Source organism: Rattus norvegicus, chromosome 2, assembly GCF_021556685.1.
Source record: "Rattus norvegicus strain SHRSP/BbbUtx chromosome 2, alternate assembly SHRSP_T2T, whole genome shotgun sequence".
NCBI classification, from domain to species: Eukaryota; Metazoa; Chordata; class Mammalia; order Rodentia; family Muridae; genus Rattus; species Rattus norvegicus.
Genome location: NC_141535.1, coordinates 226,347,764 through 226,364,964, shown reverse-complemented (window position 1 = coordinate 226,364,964; position 17,201 = coordinate 226,347,764). Strand labels below are relative to the sequence as shown.

The 17,201-nt window shown below is 43.3% G+C and overlaps 1 protein-coding gene across 4 annotated transcripts in view; it reads left to right on the top strand.

Annotated features, from left to right (window-relative positions):
• Nucleotides 1-17,201, top strand: part of Nfkb1 (nuclear factor kappa B subunit 1) — a 115,015-nt gene that overhangs the window by 12,676 nt on the left and 85,138 nt on the right. For all 4 annotated transcript variants that reach the window (XM_087635126.1, NM_001276711.2, XM_087635124.1 and 1 more), the window contains 3 exon segments: nucleotides 9,710-9,779; nucleotides 11,011-11,050; nucleotides 15,754-15,832. In XM_087635126.1, the coding sequence (XP_087491252.1) occupies nucleotides 11,018-11,050; nucleotides 15,754-15,832 (112 nt within the window). In that variant the 5' untranslated portion in view covers nucleotides 9,710-9,779; nucleotides 11,011-11,017.

The following is a 17,201-nucleotide window of genomic DNA, read 5'->3' as shown; positions in this document are numbered from 1 at the left end:
TGTACTGTTTGACATCTCTGCCTTTTACAGCTGAGTTTATTTTATTTGCATCTAATACTGTGCCACCTCTTCTTTACCCACAGTTGGTCTTTCTAGATGAAGTTAGTGTAGGACTTGAAGAGTTCCATTTTATCTCCTTTCTGGTGGCTCTGTGAAATGGTGGTAGGACTTTCTGCATCCTACATCTTCAGTGAATAAAGCACTGTGTGCCCAACTTGGAAGCCCTGATTTGCTTTCTCCTCTGTGCTAATGTCATTAAACCTTTTCCCTCCAGGGGCTCAGTATACTCCACAATATACTGTGTTGTTCAATGTAAAGCAAAAGTCCTGTGTGCCCACACCTTTGTCATTGGTAGTCTTCTTCTTGTTTCCTACAGGTTCCGTGTGCCCACATCTTTATCTTTGGTAGTGTTCTCCTTGTTTCCTACAGGTCCACGTCAATCTCACTTCCCTTCACCACGAAGACCTGCTTTTAGCATGTCTTCAGTCATTTCTAGGAGTTATGAATTCTCTCAGCTCTTCTCTTTTAGAAAGTGTCAGTTCACCTTTGTTGCCAAAACCATGTGCACTTACAGTACATTCTGTACCAGTGCCTTCTCTTCTAGCTCCCCGAGTCACCTTTACGTTGAAGAGTTCCATTTATCTCCTTTCTGGTGTCTCTGTGAAGGGGTGGCTTTCTTCAGTTCCTTTCAGCTTCTGCTATGGGAGGCTGACTTAGCCACCTGCCATTGTCCTTTTCACTGCTCTGCTGTAATGTATGTGTGTGTGTGTGTGTGTGTGTGTGTGTGTGTGTGTGTGTGTATGTATGTATGTATGCATGCATGCATTTATAAATACCATGACCTTGTCTCTTGGTCTTTGGGTAGTTTTTAACTTTGAGTTATTTCTTAACATGTTGTGGTTTTGTTTGTTTGGTTGGTTGGTTGGTTAGTTAGTTGGCTGGTTGGTTGGTTTTTTACAACAGGAGCTTTCTACCTAGTCAATATCTTATGCTTTTCTCTTTATTTAACATGGAGATTTAAATTCTTGGATATATGGGTAAAGGTATATAAACTAACTTTTGTAAAAAAAAAATTGCCTTTATTTCTACAAATATTTTCTCCTTCTCTTTTTCCCTAGTACTTTAAATTACAAATACATAAACTACTTGATATTGTCCCCTAAATCACTGAGATAGTGTTTACTTCTTCTTTCCCTCTGTGTTTTGGTTTGGATAGTTTTATTGGTCTTTGTTTTGGTTTATTGATCCTTTCTTCTATAATGTCCAAGATACTGGTAAGTCCCTCTGGCGAAATTTCATTTCAGTTCTAAGACTGACTCACATTCATTAAAGAGCCTTTGTATTTTTGCTGCTGAATTCTCTATTCATTCATTATGTCTATCTTTTTCTTTATATTGTTGAACATATTTTTGTTAGCTGTTTTAAAGTCACTAACTATGAATTTTATCAATGTGTCTTCTGGGACAAAGGTACCTACTTCTTTGTAGGCTTCAATATTTTTGTTGTCCATTATAGATATCGTAATGTGAAGAATTTGCGTGTATTTCTTTTATACAGGATTGAGTTTTGTCCTAAGAGGCCTTACTAAGATGCATTAAAGTTGCCCTTATTTTAAGATGTGTTCTTAACTCTCATAACATGGTTTTTCCATAGACTGCTATAACCACACATGTTCAGAACATATACTGTTGTCTCTTCAACACAGATGATCGCACCCACAGTGTCTCTCAGCTCTGCATGGCCTCTGTAATCTTATCAGAGCATTTCTAGCCCAACAGCTCCTTTCCACTGGGCTTTTTGGGACCTTTGTCAGTATTTCATCAAAGAGCAAAGGTGGCCTGAGTGTAGATTTCTGAGGCTTTGCATTATGCCGTTCCTCTGACCAATGAGATTACTGCTCTTTTTTTGAACTCTGCTTCCTGTGGCCTGGATTAGAAAGTGCCCTCAGTCAGAAGGTGAGCTCAGAGCGCCCTTCAATGGTACAGCCTGTATCTCTTGTTCGGTGTCTTAGGCTGTTGTTATGTTTCATAATTACATATGAATATGGAAGCTCAAATAGTGGTTAATCTGCAATGGCTGAAATTTGATCTATGTGGAATTTTAAGTAATTTTTTAATTCATGTGTAGTTCCTGTAACATGCTATTTGAAGTACATCATTCCAGAGCATTTATGTATTCAACATGCTGGCTAGCTCACATTTCTCTATAGCTTTGCTTTGAAACTTTCTTGTCTTCCCAGAAGAATGCCTTGAATCTGGTAAATGATGACTCCCTTCCTAGACTTCACTCACTCCCCTGGCCTCTGGCAAACAATGATGACTTCCTCTTCTTAAGAATTTGCCTGTTCTTGCTGGTTAATGTGAAGGGAATCATGGATAGGTGATTGACCCTTTCTGTCTGGTTTCAACATAAGTTATTTGGTCTACCAGTTTTGAAATACAAAAGGCAAAACTCCCATTGCTGACTGTAAGGTACCCATCCATACATTTAAGGAGACCATAAATATATATGTGTAAAATTAAGCTGCAGTAGAACAGGGGCCCGTAGTGCAAAACCACCAGGAAATGTTATAGACTTCATATAGGCTATAGTGATAACAGGGAAAGAGAAAATACAGGTATATGGTAGAAGCTGATTTTAAGTACCACTTCGCAGAGTACATAATATTTAAACAGGATAGTATCTTGAATGTGAATAGATATACAACGTGAAAATGGGGCAAGGCACTGTCACATTTATTTGTGTGTGTGTGTGTGTGTGTGTGTGTGTCTGTCTGTCTGTCTGTCTGTCTGTGCAGTAAGCATTCACATGTGTAGAGGTCAAAGGACAATTTTGGAAGTTGGTTCTTTCCTTCTAGCATGTGAGTTCCAAGGATTAAACTCAAGTCCTTGGGCTTACACAGCAGGTATTTTTTTACCTGCAGAGCCATCTTGCTGGCTGAGCAACACATCTCCTAATGATTGACTTCCTTATAGCAAAGTGTTTGTGTTGGAACATGGTGATAGTTGTGGTGCTTTGTGTACAATACAATACAATACAATACAATACTATCATATGCTGAGTGCCTGGTCTTTGGACTTCATTGTGTAAAGCACCTGGCAGTGAAAGTCACCGAGGCAGGAAGAAACTCTGCCTTGGGGGAGAGCAGTCGAAAAGCTGCTTCTGTCAGAGTGAGGTAATAAGGTGTGGCTGTGGAAATGGAAAGGAAGTGCATACACAAGAAACGGCAAGAGGAAAGAAGCGAGAGACGAGACTACTAACTGCATTGGTCGGAGAAGGTTACATTTGCAGAAATGAGAAAGTCAGGAGTTGGGCTTGTTGTCAGTAATAAACAGTAGGCATTAGAGTTGATGGGATCTAATGTATCATTAACTTGCTTGATAATGACACCATTACTTAAAGCTAACAGTGGCTCCTTACTGCGTACATCGTGACAGTTTTAACAGTGCCAATCATGTACTTATGTCACAGGGTTTGGGCTCATATCTTGGATATCGTGGGTTATTTGTTTTTTGGTTTTTGGCTTGTTTTTGCTCTTTCTTTTTATAAAAAAATTTTTTTAATTTATTTTTTGTTCAGTTAGGAATTCAGTAGCCAACGGAGAAAAGCCAGTGCAAAGTACAGCACTGTGACTAAGAGTGTAATTAAAGTCATGATACTGAATTGCCACGATAATTAACCCAGGGCCCACATGCCCTCTTGTTCCCATGACGCCGACCCAGCTGCATTGTTTAGGCTGCTGTCTTTCTATTTACTGACTGTTCAGATTGTCTGGCCTTTGCTGCCAAGGAAATCACAGAGAATCGAGTAGAAACACAGGCGTGCCTTACTTCTTGTAAACCTGTGGCTGTCTTTGGTGAATTGTCTGGCTGATCTGTGGAGTGCTTCAGCCAATCTACTACTGTGGGAAGCCTGGGAAGTCTTGCTTCGCTCTGCTTCTTTTCCACTCCACACGTGGCTTCTCATCCTCCTCTGGGCTGGCCGGGTCTTTCCCTTCCAGGAAAGAAAATCAGGGTCATTGCACAGTTTCTTGAAACCCATGTTCGTGACTCATTTCTGCATCCTCCCGTTGGTCAGTGCCTGCCATGGGCCTGACAACATTCAAGGAGCAGAGATGTCAATTTTTTTTTTGTCCCTGTGTTGTGAGCCTACCACAGCTTTAAACTCTTGACTTCAGACTGTGCCACTCTTGTATGGTTTTGTCTCTTTGGAAACTGACAGGGTAGGAGAACCACTTTCTGATGGATTAATGAAGGGCAGAAAACACCCAGGTAACTCTTCAAGCATGGTTTCCCCATGATACAGACGTACACAAGTACCACAGATCTGCTTCTGGCAGCACTGAGGATGAAACTCACACATATTTTGATTTTTAGTTTAGTAACTCTGGCTATTGAGAGAGATTCCCCCAGCCTCTCTTTTCTGTCCTTTGAAACATGCCCTAGGGATTGTTTTTAAACTGTCACTTGACTTAGTACTGGTATTTTTTTACCTTCCCATTCAGATTGCCTTGTGGGTATCTCATTTGAAATCCATGCATTGTAAGGTCCTGTTCTGTTCTTCAGGTTACACTCTGTAGATGAGTTGCATGGGTTCACCAGGTAATAGACGTAGGGACAGAAAGCACACTCAGGAGACCAGCGAGAAAGAAGGCATGTTGCAACAAGGAAAGAAAACGTTGAGACTCCTAATGTGCATCTCCCCAAAGGAGACAAAGGAATTTGACTGGACGATGTGTGCACGAAGGCTGAAGAGTGCTCAGTGAACACAGAGGGAGCCTTTTCCTGCTCCAGTCACCATGACAGCATGCTACTTCGTGTGTTGGCATGCACAAAATTAGCAGAGTGCCTCAACTATGGAGAATTCACCATTATAACAAGATTATAGTGAGCAAAAAATCACTCTACATCACGTACAAGAGGAAGTTGGCAAGTGTGGCTGGTTTAAACCAGCTCTTTGCCATCTTCTCTAGAGGGTCTTATCTGAAAACAAACAAAGAACAACAGTAAAGACTCAAATGTTAGCAGTTATCATGGCGGGCAGCACCCCACCCCATCCCACACCCCACCCCGTCCCACCTGGCCACCAGCACAGGTGCATAACCCTTAATCTCCTACTTAACATGGCTGAAGAGATGGCTTAGCAATTGATAGCGCTTACTGCTCTTGCAGGGGACCCAGGTTTGGTTCCTAACACCCGCATGGTGGCTGACAACCTTCTGGTTCCAGGGGATCTGACACTCCCCTCTTGCCTCTGCCATTCACCCTCACATTTGTGGCGTACATTCCTGCTGGCAGGCAGAACACTCAAGCCACGTAAGATAAAAATTAATAAATCCTTCAAGAAAAGATCCTACCTAGCAGCTCATATTACGAGTAGACTAGTTCCAGTCAGCAGAACTTTTGAGAGGCTCGGAGCAAAGATGTCTTTAAATGAATAATGCTCATGTCAAGAGGGAAATCACATCGCCCGTTACGCTAGTACAAAGGCCACAGGCTGTGCAGTCAGAGAAGCCGGCTCTAGTCTGTCAGCCTGAGCAAATGACTCATTTTCTCTAAAGCTTAGTTCTCCGCGTGGACTACATTTTCTGGGCTCACTATAGCAAGCGGAGTATGCGAACATTACCTATGCTTCCTTGGTTATGGGAAGCAGCCCGTCAAGCTTAGCTGGCTCCCCCTCCATGCACATGAGAGCACTTGTCCTGAGGCCAGAGCCCTCACTCGGCTCCTCCTTCTCAGTTTAACTGACACCTGAGATTAGGTAAATTGTCCCTGGATTAATCCTGAGCCTTCCAGGATATTTGGATCACTTCTAGAAGGTGGTAGGACCAGCCATCTGGTCCTGTCAGCCCAGAGCATGTCAGAGAATAACTTCCAAATCCACCCCTTCCCCCTGGAAAAATACAAACAATTTATAAGGCAATGACATACAACTGCTTCAGACTCAAATATGGTAGAGCGTCGGTGAATAGAGGTGGGAAATGTATCTGTGTTCTAAAAGAAAGCCTTTAACTGGGGGCTTGCTTACAGTTGTAGACATTTAGTCCAGTATCATCATGGCAGAGAGCAGGGGGACACAGGCAGGAACTGGAGCGGTAGCTGAGAGTGCTACATCGTGATCTGCAGGCAGAGAAAGGCCGACTCTGGACTTGGGGTGGGCTTTTGAGAGCTCAGTGCTCCCCCTCAGTGACAGACTTCCTGTAACAAAGCCACACCTCCTAATCCTTTCAAATAGTGCCACTCCCTGGTGACTAAGCAGTCAAATATATAAGCCAGTGTCTCTCTCAGGACAACAAAAACTCTACAACTTGCAACATTCTTTCTGTAATTTATCATGAATGAGATATTTATTATTAGACTGTCTGATGAGTTAACATATGTTCTGTATCTCCCACTCAATTAATGAGCTTCTCATGAATTAACAAGCTGAGTGTTTTCCGTGGATCTGCTAACCTATTAGATTGACATTCCATTACGAATGGGTATCTGCACATGCTCTCAGGTTTGCATTCGCCATACATGCTTGCATTGCTCTATGTAATTTTCTCGATCCTCCCAGTGAAATAATATTGAAAATGAAAGAAGTGGGAAACTGGTTTCTGTAAATCTCAGTGTGGTGGCATACACAGTAACATTGATTTCTTTAAAAAAAAAAAGGCACCGTTTTAGAAGTCAGCATTTCTGAAAAGAAGTAAATCCATTGCCAGCATTCATCATTACTGTGACATACTGTCAGACACGGGCTCACAGAAAGGGGGACGCTTCTGAAGAGAAGTCAGGAATAATTAGAAATTTTGACTTATTCATACTTCATATTTTATTTAACAATGTCAGAACTTCTTAAGTTCTACGATTTAAATTTTGACTCAGCCTCTTTTTCTATTATAATATATCTCTAATATATATTAGATAAATTTCCATGTCACTATACGGATCTCCCCATTGTTACAGCAATTCCATAGTATTTGACTTACAGTTGTAGAATAATAATGCGAACAATTTTACCAGAGCACATCACCAACTCCTGAAAATTGACTTGCAGAAGTTACTCCCTTGGAATATTTTACATGGGATACACTGTACAGAGCCATAGCCCTTACATTGTTTTCTTCATAAAGTTCTTTATGAAAAAGAAGCTCTAACATATTTTACAATTTTATCTTTAGCAACTTATTGTCCGTACAGTGTACAAAACGAAAACGTTGCGGAAAAGTCCCCTTTCCCAGTAACTTTACCCCTCTTGCTAAAAAATGGTACATTCAAATTACGCCTAAGTGACACCTGTTATGATTCCTACAATTTTGAGCCACCATGCCACCGCACCCCAAGGTGCCCTGATTTCCAAGGGCACCTTCTAGCTGGCATCTGGAAAGATAGTCTACTTTTCAAGATGCAAATTGTGGTTCTCCGTGGATTGTGATATCATTTTAATGGTTTTGAAAAGTTAGAGGGTTTTTTTCCCCCAAAGAAATCTAACAGAACAGAAAGAGTTGTTGTTGTTGTTGGTGGTGGTGGTGGTGGTGGTGGTGGTGGCGGTGGTGGTGTTTACAGTGAGTCAGGGCCTCAGACTGCCTATATTTCTGAGCCTGGATGCTATACATTTACTGGCAGGAGAGCTCCCAACTTTGTCCTCAATGGCACGCAGCACACACCCATGGCTTTAGAATTTCTCCACTCGGTCCAGCTGCTTCACCAAGAAGCCCCTGTGTCAGATTGAGTTACTAGGAAGATTGCCACAGGAATGCAGGAAACCGTCCATTCGGCATTCATAGAATATGTCACATACTCACGACTTGGCTGCTTTGGTTACATTGTGCTTTGTGTGAAACACCCATCTCCCTGGATATTTTTTGGGACCCAGCTACGTTTCCTGCGTCTCTTTAGGTGCCGTGAAGATCTTTCTAAAGTGGTTTCCTGGTTGAGGGAGACACATGCAGAAAATGAGACCCAGGCTTGTCTCACTTTATGTCTCAAGGTCCTTCCTCAAAAGCTCAGGAGTGAGCAAAAGGAAAGTGGGGGGCAGGGAGGGAAGGCTGAGGAAGCAGGGGTACATAAGGGACTTTCCCCTCTGCTTTTCTAATCCCCAGTTCCAAGGGCTTAGTTGAGATTTCAACATTTTAGATATAAAACTTGCTTTTGCAATCAATGCAAATATCACTCGGTGATTCATCCTCTCCAATTGACATTTTAGTTTAAAATTATAAATTAGCATTTACATCACGCTGGAGCTGCTGTTCTCTTCTGATACCTCAGTAATGGTCAGGGCTTTGTACGTCAAGATTCTAAGTCACCAAGTGTTCCGTGAGCTTCTTTAGTACTTTGAGTTCTTAGACACACATAATCTAGAAACCTTAGGAGAGGGTGTTACTGATGACAAGCTGCCCGGTTTGGTGGTTTGTCAATGTTTAAGGTGGAGCCATCTTCATTAGGGCTTTGTCTAGGGCGTGGACCAGGAGGATTCCCTTCCATCTCTTAAGTGAGCCGGCTGGAGTTGAATCTTACAAGTTGAGACTTCCTTTTGTTAAATTCCCACACTTGAAGTTCTATAAAACAGTCTAATTTTAAAGAAAAATTTTAAGATTAAAGTATAACGATATCATTTTCCCCTGCCTCCATGTCCTTCCATGTCCCCCTCTCGCTCTCTTTCAAAACTCCATGGCCTCTTTCTCTTTAATTGATTGTGTGTGTGTGTGTGTGTGTGTGTGTGTGTGTGTGTGTGTGTGTGTGTGTATTTAAGATTTATTTATTTCATGTATGAGTACCCTCTAGCTATCTTCAGACACACCAGAAGAGAGCATTGGATCCCATTATAGATGGTTGTGAGCCATCATGTGGTTGCTGGGACTTGAACTCCAGACCTTGGGAAGACCAGTCAATGCTCTTAACCACTGAGTCATCTCTCTAGCTCTATATATCTTTTCCTAAGTACAAAATAGAAACCCAGTCTGCTCCATCCGTATAGTGTTACTTGTATGAATGTTTCCACTGGTATTGAATAACTGATCAGTGTGCACATAAGCTGGGGAAAACAGTTTCTCCTGCTCTCAGCATTCCGTGTGTGCCTGTAGCTCTTAGTCTAGGGTTGAGACCTCCTGAGCTATCTCCCTTTCACATTAGCGTATCTGTTGGTGCCATCCTTGTTCAGGGATACCACAGAATCAATGGCATTAAAGTACTAAATGGGTTTGGACAGTTTAATAAGGCAATAGTGTCGCCTCCTCCTTAGAAGACTGTCTTCAGATTGTTAGGAAAGAATAGCATCACCCGGGTTAATGGAAAACCTAGGGTCACAAGGATGGTGTAAAACACTTTAGAAATTAATTAGTATCCAAAGCCACATACCAGGCAGTGGCAGAACCCTGGTATTTTCAATGACTTCATACCCCTTTATCAAGTCAAAATTCCCTTGTTTAACTATTTGCCTGGATAGAAATATGTTCAGTTGCAGCTGCTCGGATGTTTTTGTTTTGTTTGTTTTGTTTTGTTTTGTTTTAAGACAAGAGTCTCACTGTGTAGCCCTGGAACTCACCATGTAGACCAGGCTAACCTCTACCACAAAGACATCAAGTAGATGCCCCTTTCTCCCAAATGCGAGATTGAAGGCATGTCCCGCTATACCCAGCACATGCTTTCTTTTTAAATATGTGTGTACCTGTAAATTACGTGTTCGTGTATGCCTGCATGCGTTTATGTATACTTTATGTGTGCAGGTACCCTCAGAGGCCAGAAGAGGGTGTTGGCCCCCTGTAACTGGAGCTTGACCGTCGTGAGCTGCCCCATGTAAGTACCGGGAACTGAATCCGGGTCTTCTGCAAAAGTAGTAAGCTCTCCTAACTGCTGAGGCAGCTCTCTAGCTTGTGTTTAAACATTTTCAAGTCTTTCTTCGCTTTAAGCAGCCCGGCTTCCCTGCGCAAACCTTTGTGAACTTGTTCCAGAGGACTTACAACTGCTCCTTTTCCTTTAGTTGCACTGGCCCTGCTCCGTGTGCCCCTGGGAGTGCTCCCTCTGCCCCTGGGAGTGCTCCAGAGACTTCCATGCATTCGTCAGCACAAGAGCCTTTCCCTGGAAATGAAGCCTCGAGTTATGGGAATGTAATGAGATGTTTTCATTAGTACGAGATAGACTTTTGACGGAGAGTAGACAGTACATTGGATTGGGAAAATAAACCAGACTCCTTTCTTACATCAGCCTACACAGTGGGCACACACAACAGCCTCGTTCTGTGATCCAGAGTCTGTTCCCTCAGGGGGTAGAAGTCAGGGCTTTTCTACATTTGGGTTTTATCCTGAATGGAGTGTGATTTTGGGGTACAAATGCATGGTTCTGTATGTTTGCCAAGGCCTCTGGGTGACTGGAGACTGCTGAGGCCGGTAATATTAATAGCTTGCCAAGTTCAGTAAATTTGAGATTTTCAGGGTTGATGTTCTCACTGGTTTTTTTGTTTTGTTTTGTTTTGTCGTTTTTTTGTTTTTAGTATACACTTTAGGAGTTACAGAATTTTCATTGCGCTTTGCCAAAGGCAGAGCAACTTCCATGGGTCCTCACAAGAGGACAGAGGGTGGCATGTTATGCCCACTCAAGTGTTATGTAAAACAGGATCAGGACCTCCTCAGCCTCTCAACCAAGTCTAGACAGTTCTAAGACCATCTCAGAGTTCACGAGAAGAAAAAATGCACAAAAAGGATAGGATGATAAACTGTAGATAGACTAAAAGTAGAAATGGCTGCAAGACTTCATCTGCACCTGATTTGTACACAAAGGCAGGACCAGCTGTTTCAGACTGTGCACACTGCAAACTTAGCAAGAGGGTTTAGAGCCTGTGGTCTCCCTACTATGAGAGTTAAATGGCAAGGAGGCACTGCACACACGATACCCTCCTTCCGAGGCTCTGTGCAGACATTTGTGGTCTCTATAGAAATACAGCACGCCCTGCACGTGTGCCAGGGTTATGGGATCTCTAAGGTTCCCTCCGGAGTTACAGTTTTGATTTCTTTTGTTCTATTTTGTACAGCTTCAACATGGCAGACGACGATCCTTTCGGAACTGGGCAAGTAAGTCCTTGTCTCACTGGCAACTTCATTTCCAAACACACCCAGGCCACCCACAGTAGTAACTCAGTATCAAGCAAACCCTAAATGAGTAAACACTACTCTATTTTTTCTTCTTCAGTTTTTCTGTTCTTCCAGGGTCAGAGAGGGCCCTTTTACCTGTATTTTTGCATAATACTACAGGCCAGAAAACAGCCACTTTGTCAGTTGCGGTGGTACAGGTCTGACCCCAGTGCTCTATGTGATGACTGGTATGTAAAAAAAGATTGCTGCTCAGAGAGATGGGCTACTATTAACATCGCTACAAACCTGGTAACTTGAGACAATAGAAATGTATCCTTTCATAGGTCTGGAGGGGAGAACTCAGAGTTGAGGCAGGATAGTGACCCCCTCATACAGCTCCTGTGTTTAGAGATCCTTGGCGTCACACCAGTCCCAGAGTCTGTGGTTGCCTGGTTTTCCTCCACGTCTTGGGGTAACATCACCTCTGCCTTATAAACACCCCAGTCTTTGGGTTGAGGCTCCATCTCCATGTAGTGTGAACTCCTCTTAAGTGATATCTAAGCAAAGGCTGCATGTCCAAATAAGGTCACATGAAGGAAGAACACCTCCCACCTCCGAGGTCAAAATCTATTCTTTCAAAGGTACTGTAGGGGAGCCCGCTGCAGTCCTTGAGGGTGAGCGTGCTGTGAGGGCGGATCAGTGTTTATCATCACGTCATTGTCGCTGTCATCATAGGTGTGCCAGCAGCTGTGACAGAGGCTGGCATGAGGATATCTGTGTCTTCTCTTTCCCTCTAGCTTTTTCTCTTAAAAAAAAAAAGTTCTAAACCCGTAGACATGTTAGACAGTGTGAGGAATCCATGCTGATGATTGACACTTCCGTGTCTTTCTCTTCTCCTCACACAAGATATATGGAGCATAGGATTGACTCTTGAAAGCAGTTTCTAGACGCCAGCATGATTATAGTGGCAATAGTAGAAGTGGGCTGTGATAATCTGTTAAATTCTTTAAAATGCCGCTGTTTGCCCCTTAGCTATTTATTGAGACTTTATTACGCGCAGAACATTAGCATCCTAGAGAGTAAGAGACAGGCATTAGTCACTCAGTTCAGGAGGAACCGAAGCACACTGTGGCTGTTGCCTTGGTTCACTGAGGGACAGAAGCAGGGAGCGGGAATGCTGCTCGTTCCTTTGAGGAAAGAACAGGTTAGCAATCACTTTTAAAAGGAGGTCTAAGCTGGGCTTTGAAAGCTACAACCAGTGCAGGGACACTACTTGCCCAGGTGGCCCTGGTACAACGTTCGTTAGTATCTCACATTTAAATTTCGGTGGCGAACATCCGAGACTGCCATTTCCCAAATTTATGCTTGCAAAGAATCAGCCAAAAGTAAAACTGAAAATGAAATATTTTGGGGAGACCCAGTGTTTCTATAGTCACACAGCCCAGGAGCCACAGTGAGGGCTGCAGTGGCCCTGGAGATGCAGTGAGAGCCGCAGTGAGGGCTGCAGTGGCCATCTTCTCACTCAGCTGGGTGGAGTGAGCGTGCACAGCATCTCAGGTCACGCTCTGCTCCTCACCGTGTTGTAAAGATGGCGATACTGGGTGAACCTAAGAACTCCTTTTTTATTGCAGCATAGAAGACACCTGGCAGCTCATACGACCAAACCCCTTTGTTTAACCTTTCACTTTTAATGCACTTCTTCTAACAAAGGCCAGCTCTCACCACCGTGAGGGCTGTTTCTGCTTGGTTTCAAACCATGCTTTCCTGTCTGTACACAGGAAATCTTATCAACCAGAGCTGGTCTTCTATGCCACAAAAGAGTAAGACCTGCTGAGGACAGTCATTTTGAAAGTATCTTATGTGGGCACTTCTGAACTGATCAGCGGGGTGGGCATGTTCTGATAGTTCAATTGTCGGGGGATCGGAGGCCATTGAAGGCGTTTTAAGTTTTTTGGTTTTGAGTTTGGATTTTTTGGGGGTTTTTTGTTTGTTTGTTTGTTTGTTTGTTTGTTTGTTTTCCTGTCTTGAGCTTTATTTAAGTTTATCTTTTCTAAAGTTTGCATTCTTCAGGGAGGTGACCTGAGTGTTGTAGCCACACTGGAGTTTGTACTCCATGCCTCACCAAGCAAACACCACATGCTGCGTGCAACGGGGCGTCTGTCTTAGTGGGACTTCTCCCTCAGCCCAGTCACTGCAGACAGAGGCAGAACCACAGCAGAGGATTTCCTTTCGAGGTCATTCTCCTTGCCCACACATGGTCACCTGGAACTTACTGTTGTAAGACATAGTTTTCCATACAGTATTTCTTTTGTGGTAAATAGTGAATGGCATGGGTGAGCTTTGCTTTAAGGATTGAAATATAGCATGCTTTTTGCTCCTCAATTGAAAATTTGCATCCCTCAAAAATAGATTTGAAGTGACTCTCATTTAAACATCACATTTTAGGGGCCAATGAGAATTTTCGAAGAGTAAAGTGCTTACTAAGATAGCCTGACATTGACCTCCACCACTACACACACACACACATACACACATCACACACAAACATACATAATACTCATACACTCACATTATACACACACACAAACATATACACACTCATACACTCATACTACGCACATGCACACACACACTTACATACACGCACACGAATGTAATGGACAAATGTAAGCATTACTCTTCTTATTCCTGATTTAACTGGACATAGTAGGATTTGAGGTACCCAAGAATATCTAGTGAGTTACTAATAAGGACAAAAAAATTACTCATTTTCAGTTTGCAAACTGGAAAGTGAAAGAAATACTTTGGTTTCTATGTTGTCCACAAACATTTCAACCAGTGACTTCTGGAGAGCGAGACAAATACGAAGCGTGTAAATATGAGTGTGAATTTCTAAATGAGCTAACTGGGACAATTCCTTTCGGAATCATTGCTAGTAGTAACTTACCGAGGCAGAGCTTAATTCTATCAAAATGTTGTATGTCCACTCTTCCAGTTCTCTTAGTTGTGTCGTTGTTCCTGTTGCGAGTTACCGTGATCTTATGACTTGAAACAACACAAATATCTTCTGCAGGGTTGAACAAAAAAATGTCAAGAGTTGAGGCACCAACAGAACTACATTCCTAGCAGCGTTTATTTCTTGACTTCTGAGCTTCTGGGGGCTGCCCGTAGCCCTGGATGAATCCTGCTGCCATCCCAGACTCTTGCCTGTATGGGCCCACTGCCCTTTGATTTCCCACTCTCCTAAGTAGCACATTTGGACAGTCCCGGATAATCCTGTCATTTAATAGTCCCACGGCAATGCCACGTGCAATACATCTTTTGTCATAGAAAGCATAGGTCTGGGAGGTAGATAGGCTCTAGGGAGTAGGTAGGTTCTGGGGAGTAGTTACATTCTGGGGAGTAGAATGTAGAAATCTGTGGCGCCATTGCTCAGTATACTGTAATCTACTAAGTCCAGGTATTTATATTGAGCCTCTGCCAGAGCCTTACTGATACAGATGAGGATGCTTGCAGCTAACCATCGGACTGAGCACGGGGACCCCAATGGAGGAGTTAGAGAAAGGATTGAAGGAGCTGAGGGGGTTTGCAACCCCACAGGGAGAAAAACAATATCAACCCATCAGACTCCCTAGAGCTCCCAGGGACTAAACCATCAATCAATGGGTACACATGGAGCGACCCATGGCTCCAGCCGCATATGTAGCAGAGGAAGCCCTTGGTCCTGTGAAGGCTCGATGCCTAGTGTAGGGTAATGCCAGGGCATTGAAGTAGGAGAGGGTAGGTGGTAGTGGGAGCATCCTCATAGAAGCAGGGGGAGGGAGGATGGGAGAGGGGAAAGGCAATAACGTTTGAAATGTAAATACATAAAATATCCAATAAAAAAAGAAAATAGAGGTGGGGGAAAGTGAGCTCTGTGCTCCCCCATGTTTCAATTGTACTGTCAGTCACTTTGTAAGTTGTGTAGCTCCTGCCTGTGATTCTTTCAGACCTTGTAATTCTGGAGCTCAATAAGGAATATATTTATCATCAAAACAGAAGCACGGATATCTAAGATTACATGCATGTATGTGTCTGTCTGTGAGTGTGCATTCACGTGTGTGTGGAGACTGAGGTTTGCTCCCCATCTTAGATTGTGAGAAAAGGTTTCTTACTTAACCTAGAGCTGGTGGATTCAGCTAGACATCTCAGCCGGCAAACCTGATCCTGTCTCCACCATCCCAGCCCTGGCGTTGCAGACAAATGCTGCAGATGAAGCTTTTCACTTGGGTACTGGGGCTCAGGCCTCAGGTCCTTGTGCTGTGCTACAGTCACTTTATCAGCTGGGCCATCTCCCCACCCTCTGGGACTTTACTCCTATTACTAAGAGGGTGCAGGATTCAGATCACTCGTTCTGCCAACTTTTCTGGAGGGCCCAGCATGCCTGAAGCTCTCTTGGCTCTGAAGGAGCACAGCTTGTGGGTTCCACCAGGCTATTGGGGACCCCATATCTGTTATTCTCCTCAAAGTCCTTTGTTACTTAAGTTACACACACACAACAGCAGCCTAAGAAGGTCCCAGAAAGGCACATTAAAATCCTGATTTCAGGATTCCTATTTTTAGGTTTTTATTTCTAGCTTTCATTTTTGTGATTAGTTTTCTAGCTTTGTGTACTAATTAATAAAAGAAGAGAAATTAAAATATTCACATTTTCTTCCTTACAGATGTTTCATTTGAATACTGCTTTGACTCACTCCATATTTAATGCAGAATTATATTCAACAGATATACCACTGTCAACAGGTAAGAAAAACACCCCCTTTTCCTTAAAAATAATATTTGGGGTCAGGAGTCAGGGAGATGTGGATCAACCCAAACTAAGTCTATATGAAATTACTCTAAGGAAACGTGCTGCTCTGTGGGTGCCTGGGACCTAACCCAGGTCCTCTGGAAGAGCCACAAACACTCTTAACCGCGGAGCCATCTCCTCAGCCACAATCGTCTCTTTTAAAATTCAATGCTGTTCATAGGAAGGAAGTGGCAATCGGTGTTTTAAAACCACCCTTTCAGTTTGCTTTCTGAAAATGTGTCTCACAAAAATGCTTCAGCTCACTCACTCACTCATTGTTTTAGTAAGTGTGGTCTCAGGTATCTGTTAGAACACCCTGAAGCCTAGTCTTTACCCAGTATAGGACTTCCCTCTTCTCCTTTTCCATGTCCTGTTACCCTTCCATTCATCTCTTTGCTCTCCTGCAGCTCCCACAGAGCCAGTCCTGGCCCCTCAGGTCTGTGTCTGGGGAACGATCCGTGTCAGCCAGGATGCGAGGCCCTGGAGAAACTGTAGGAATGTAACCTTTCTAGTCTGATCAGGCAAAGCTCACAGAACTAATCCTCCTAACATGACTGTTAACGAACCAATCTACAGCCTGTGTAAGGTCCTTTATGCTGAAGCACATGCACTTCGTTCAGGCTCATTACTGACTGACATGTATGTAGTCTTGGCGTGACGTCTCTTCTGCTGCTTTGATCACCTGTTGGAGCTGAGCCATCTTCAGCAGCCGCGTGTTATGTTAGCTCATGGAAGATGTGTATAGAAGCCTTTATCGATCACAGAAGTGGACAGTGGGTGCTTTGTGTACTCCGGATCTCTTTGTCTCTTGATATAATTTTGATCACTCTCATTTAAAATGACTATGGTTGTGCCAGCATTTGGCCTTCAGAAAGTCTTCTACTGTCCCCTCTTCAGACACTCATGGGAAGAAGGAGAGTTATGTGTCACCCTCCTCTCCTGTACCCAGAGGTGACACCACAGAGGCCTGTCTGCCCTTACCCTAAACACGTACTTCCTAAGCCACCACCATTTCTCTGTGATCCTGAGCTGTCTAGTGCGCTCTAGGTCACCTTCTTGTGACCACATAAATGCAGCAGAGGCACCTGTGTTTCCTGAGAACTTCTAAACCCTGAGGCCTGAAGTGCTTGCCTTAGTATCTCTGCTTTATTGGAAATAAACCAAGATACAGACTTGGTTCTGCCCTTAGGCAAAGCACACGTTTCTATAAAATGCCTCACGAATTACTAAACAGTATCCTGAGGGAGACGATTTTTTTTTCCCAACGTGTTCTCCTTTTCCCTAGGTTTATGGACTTAGAAATAAAATTGTCAAAAGAATCTT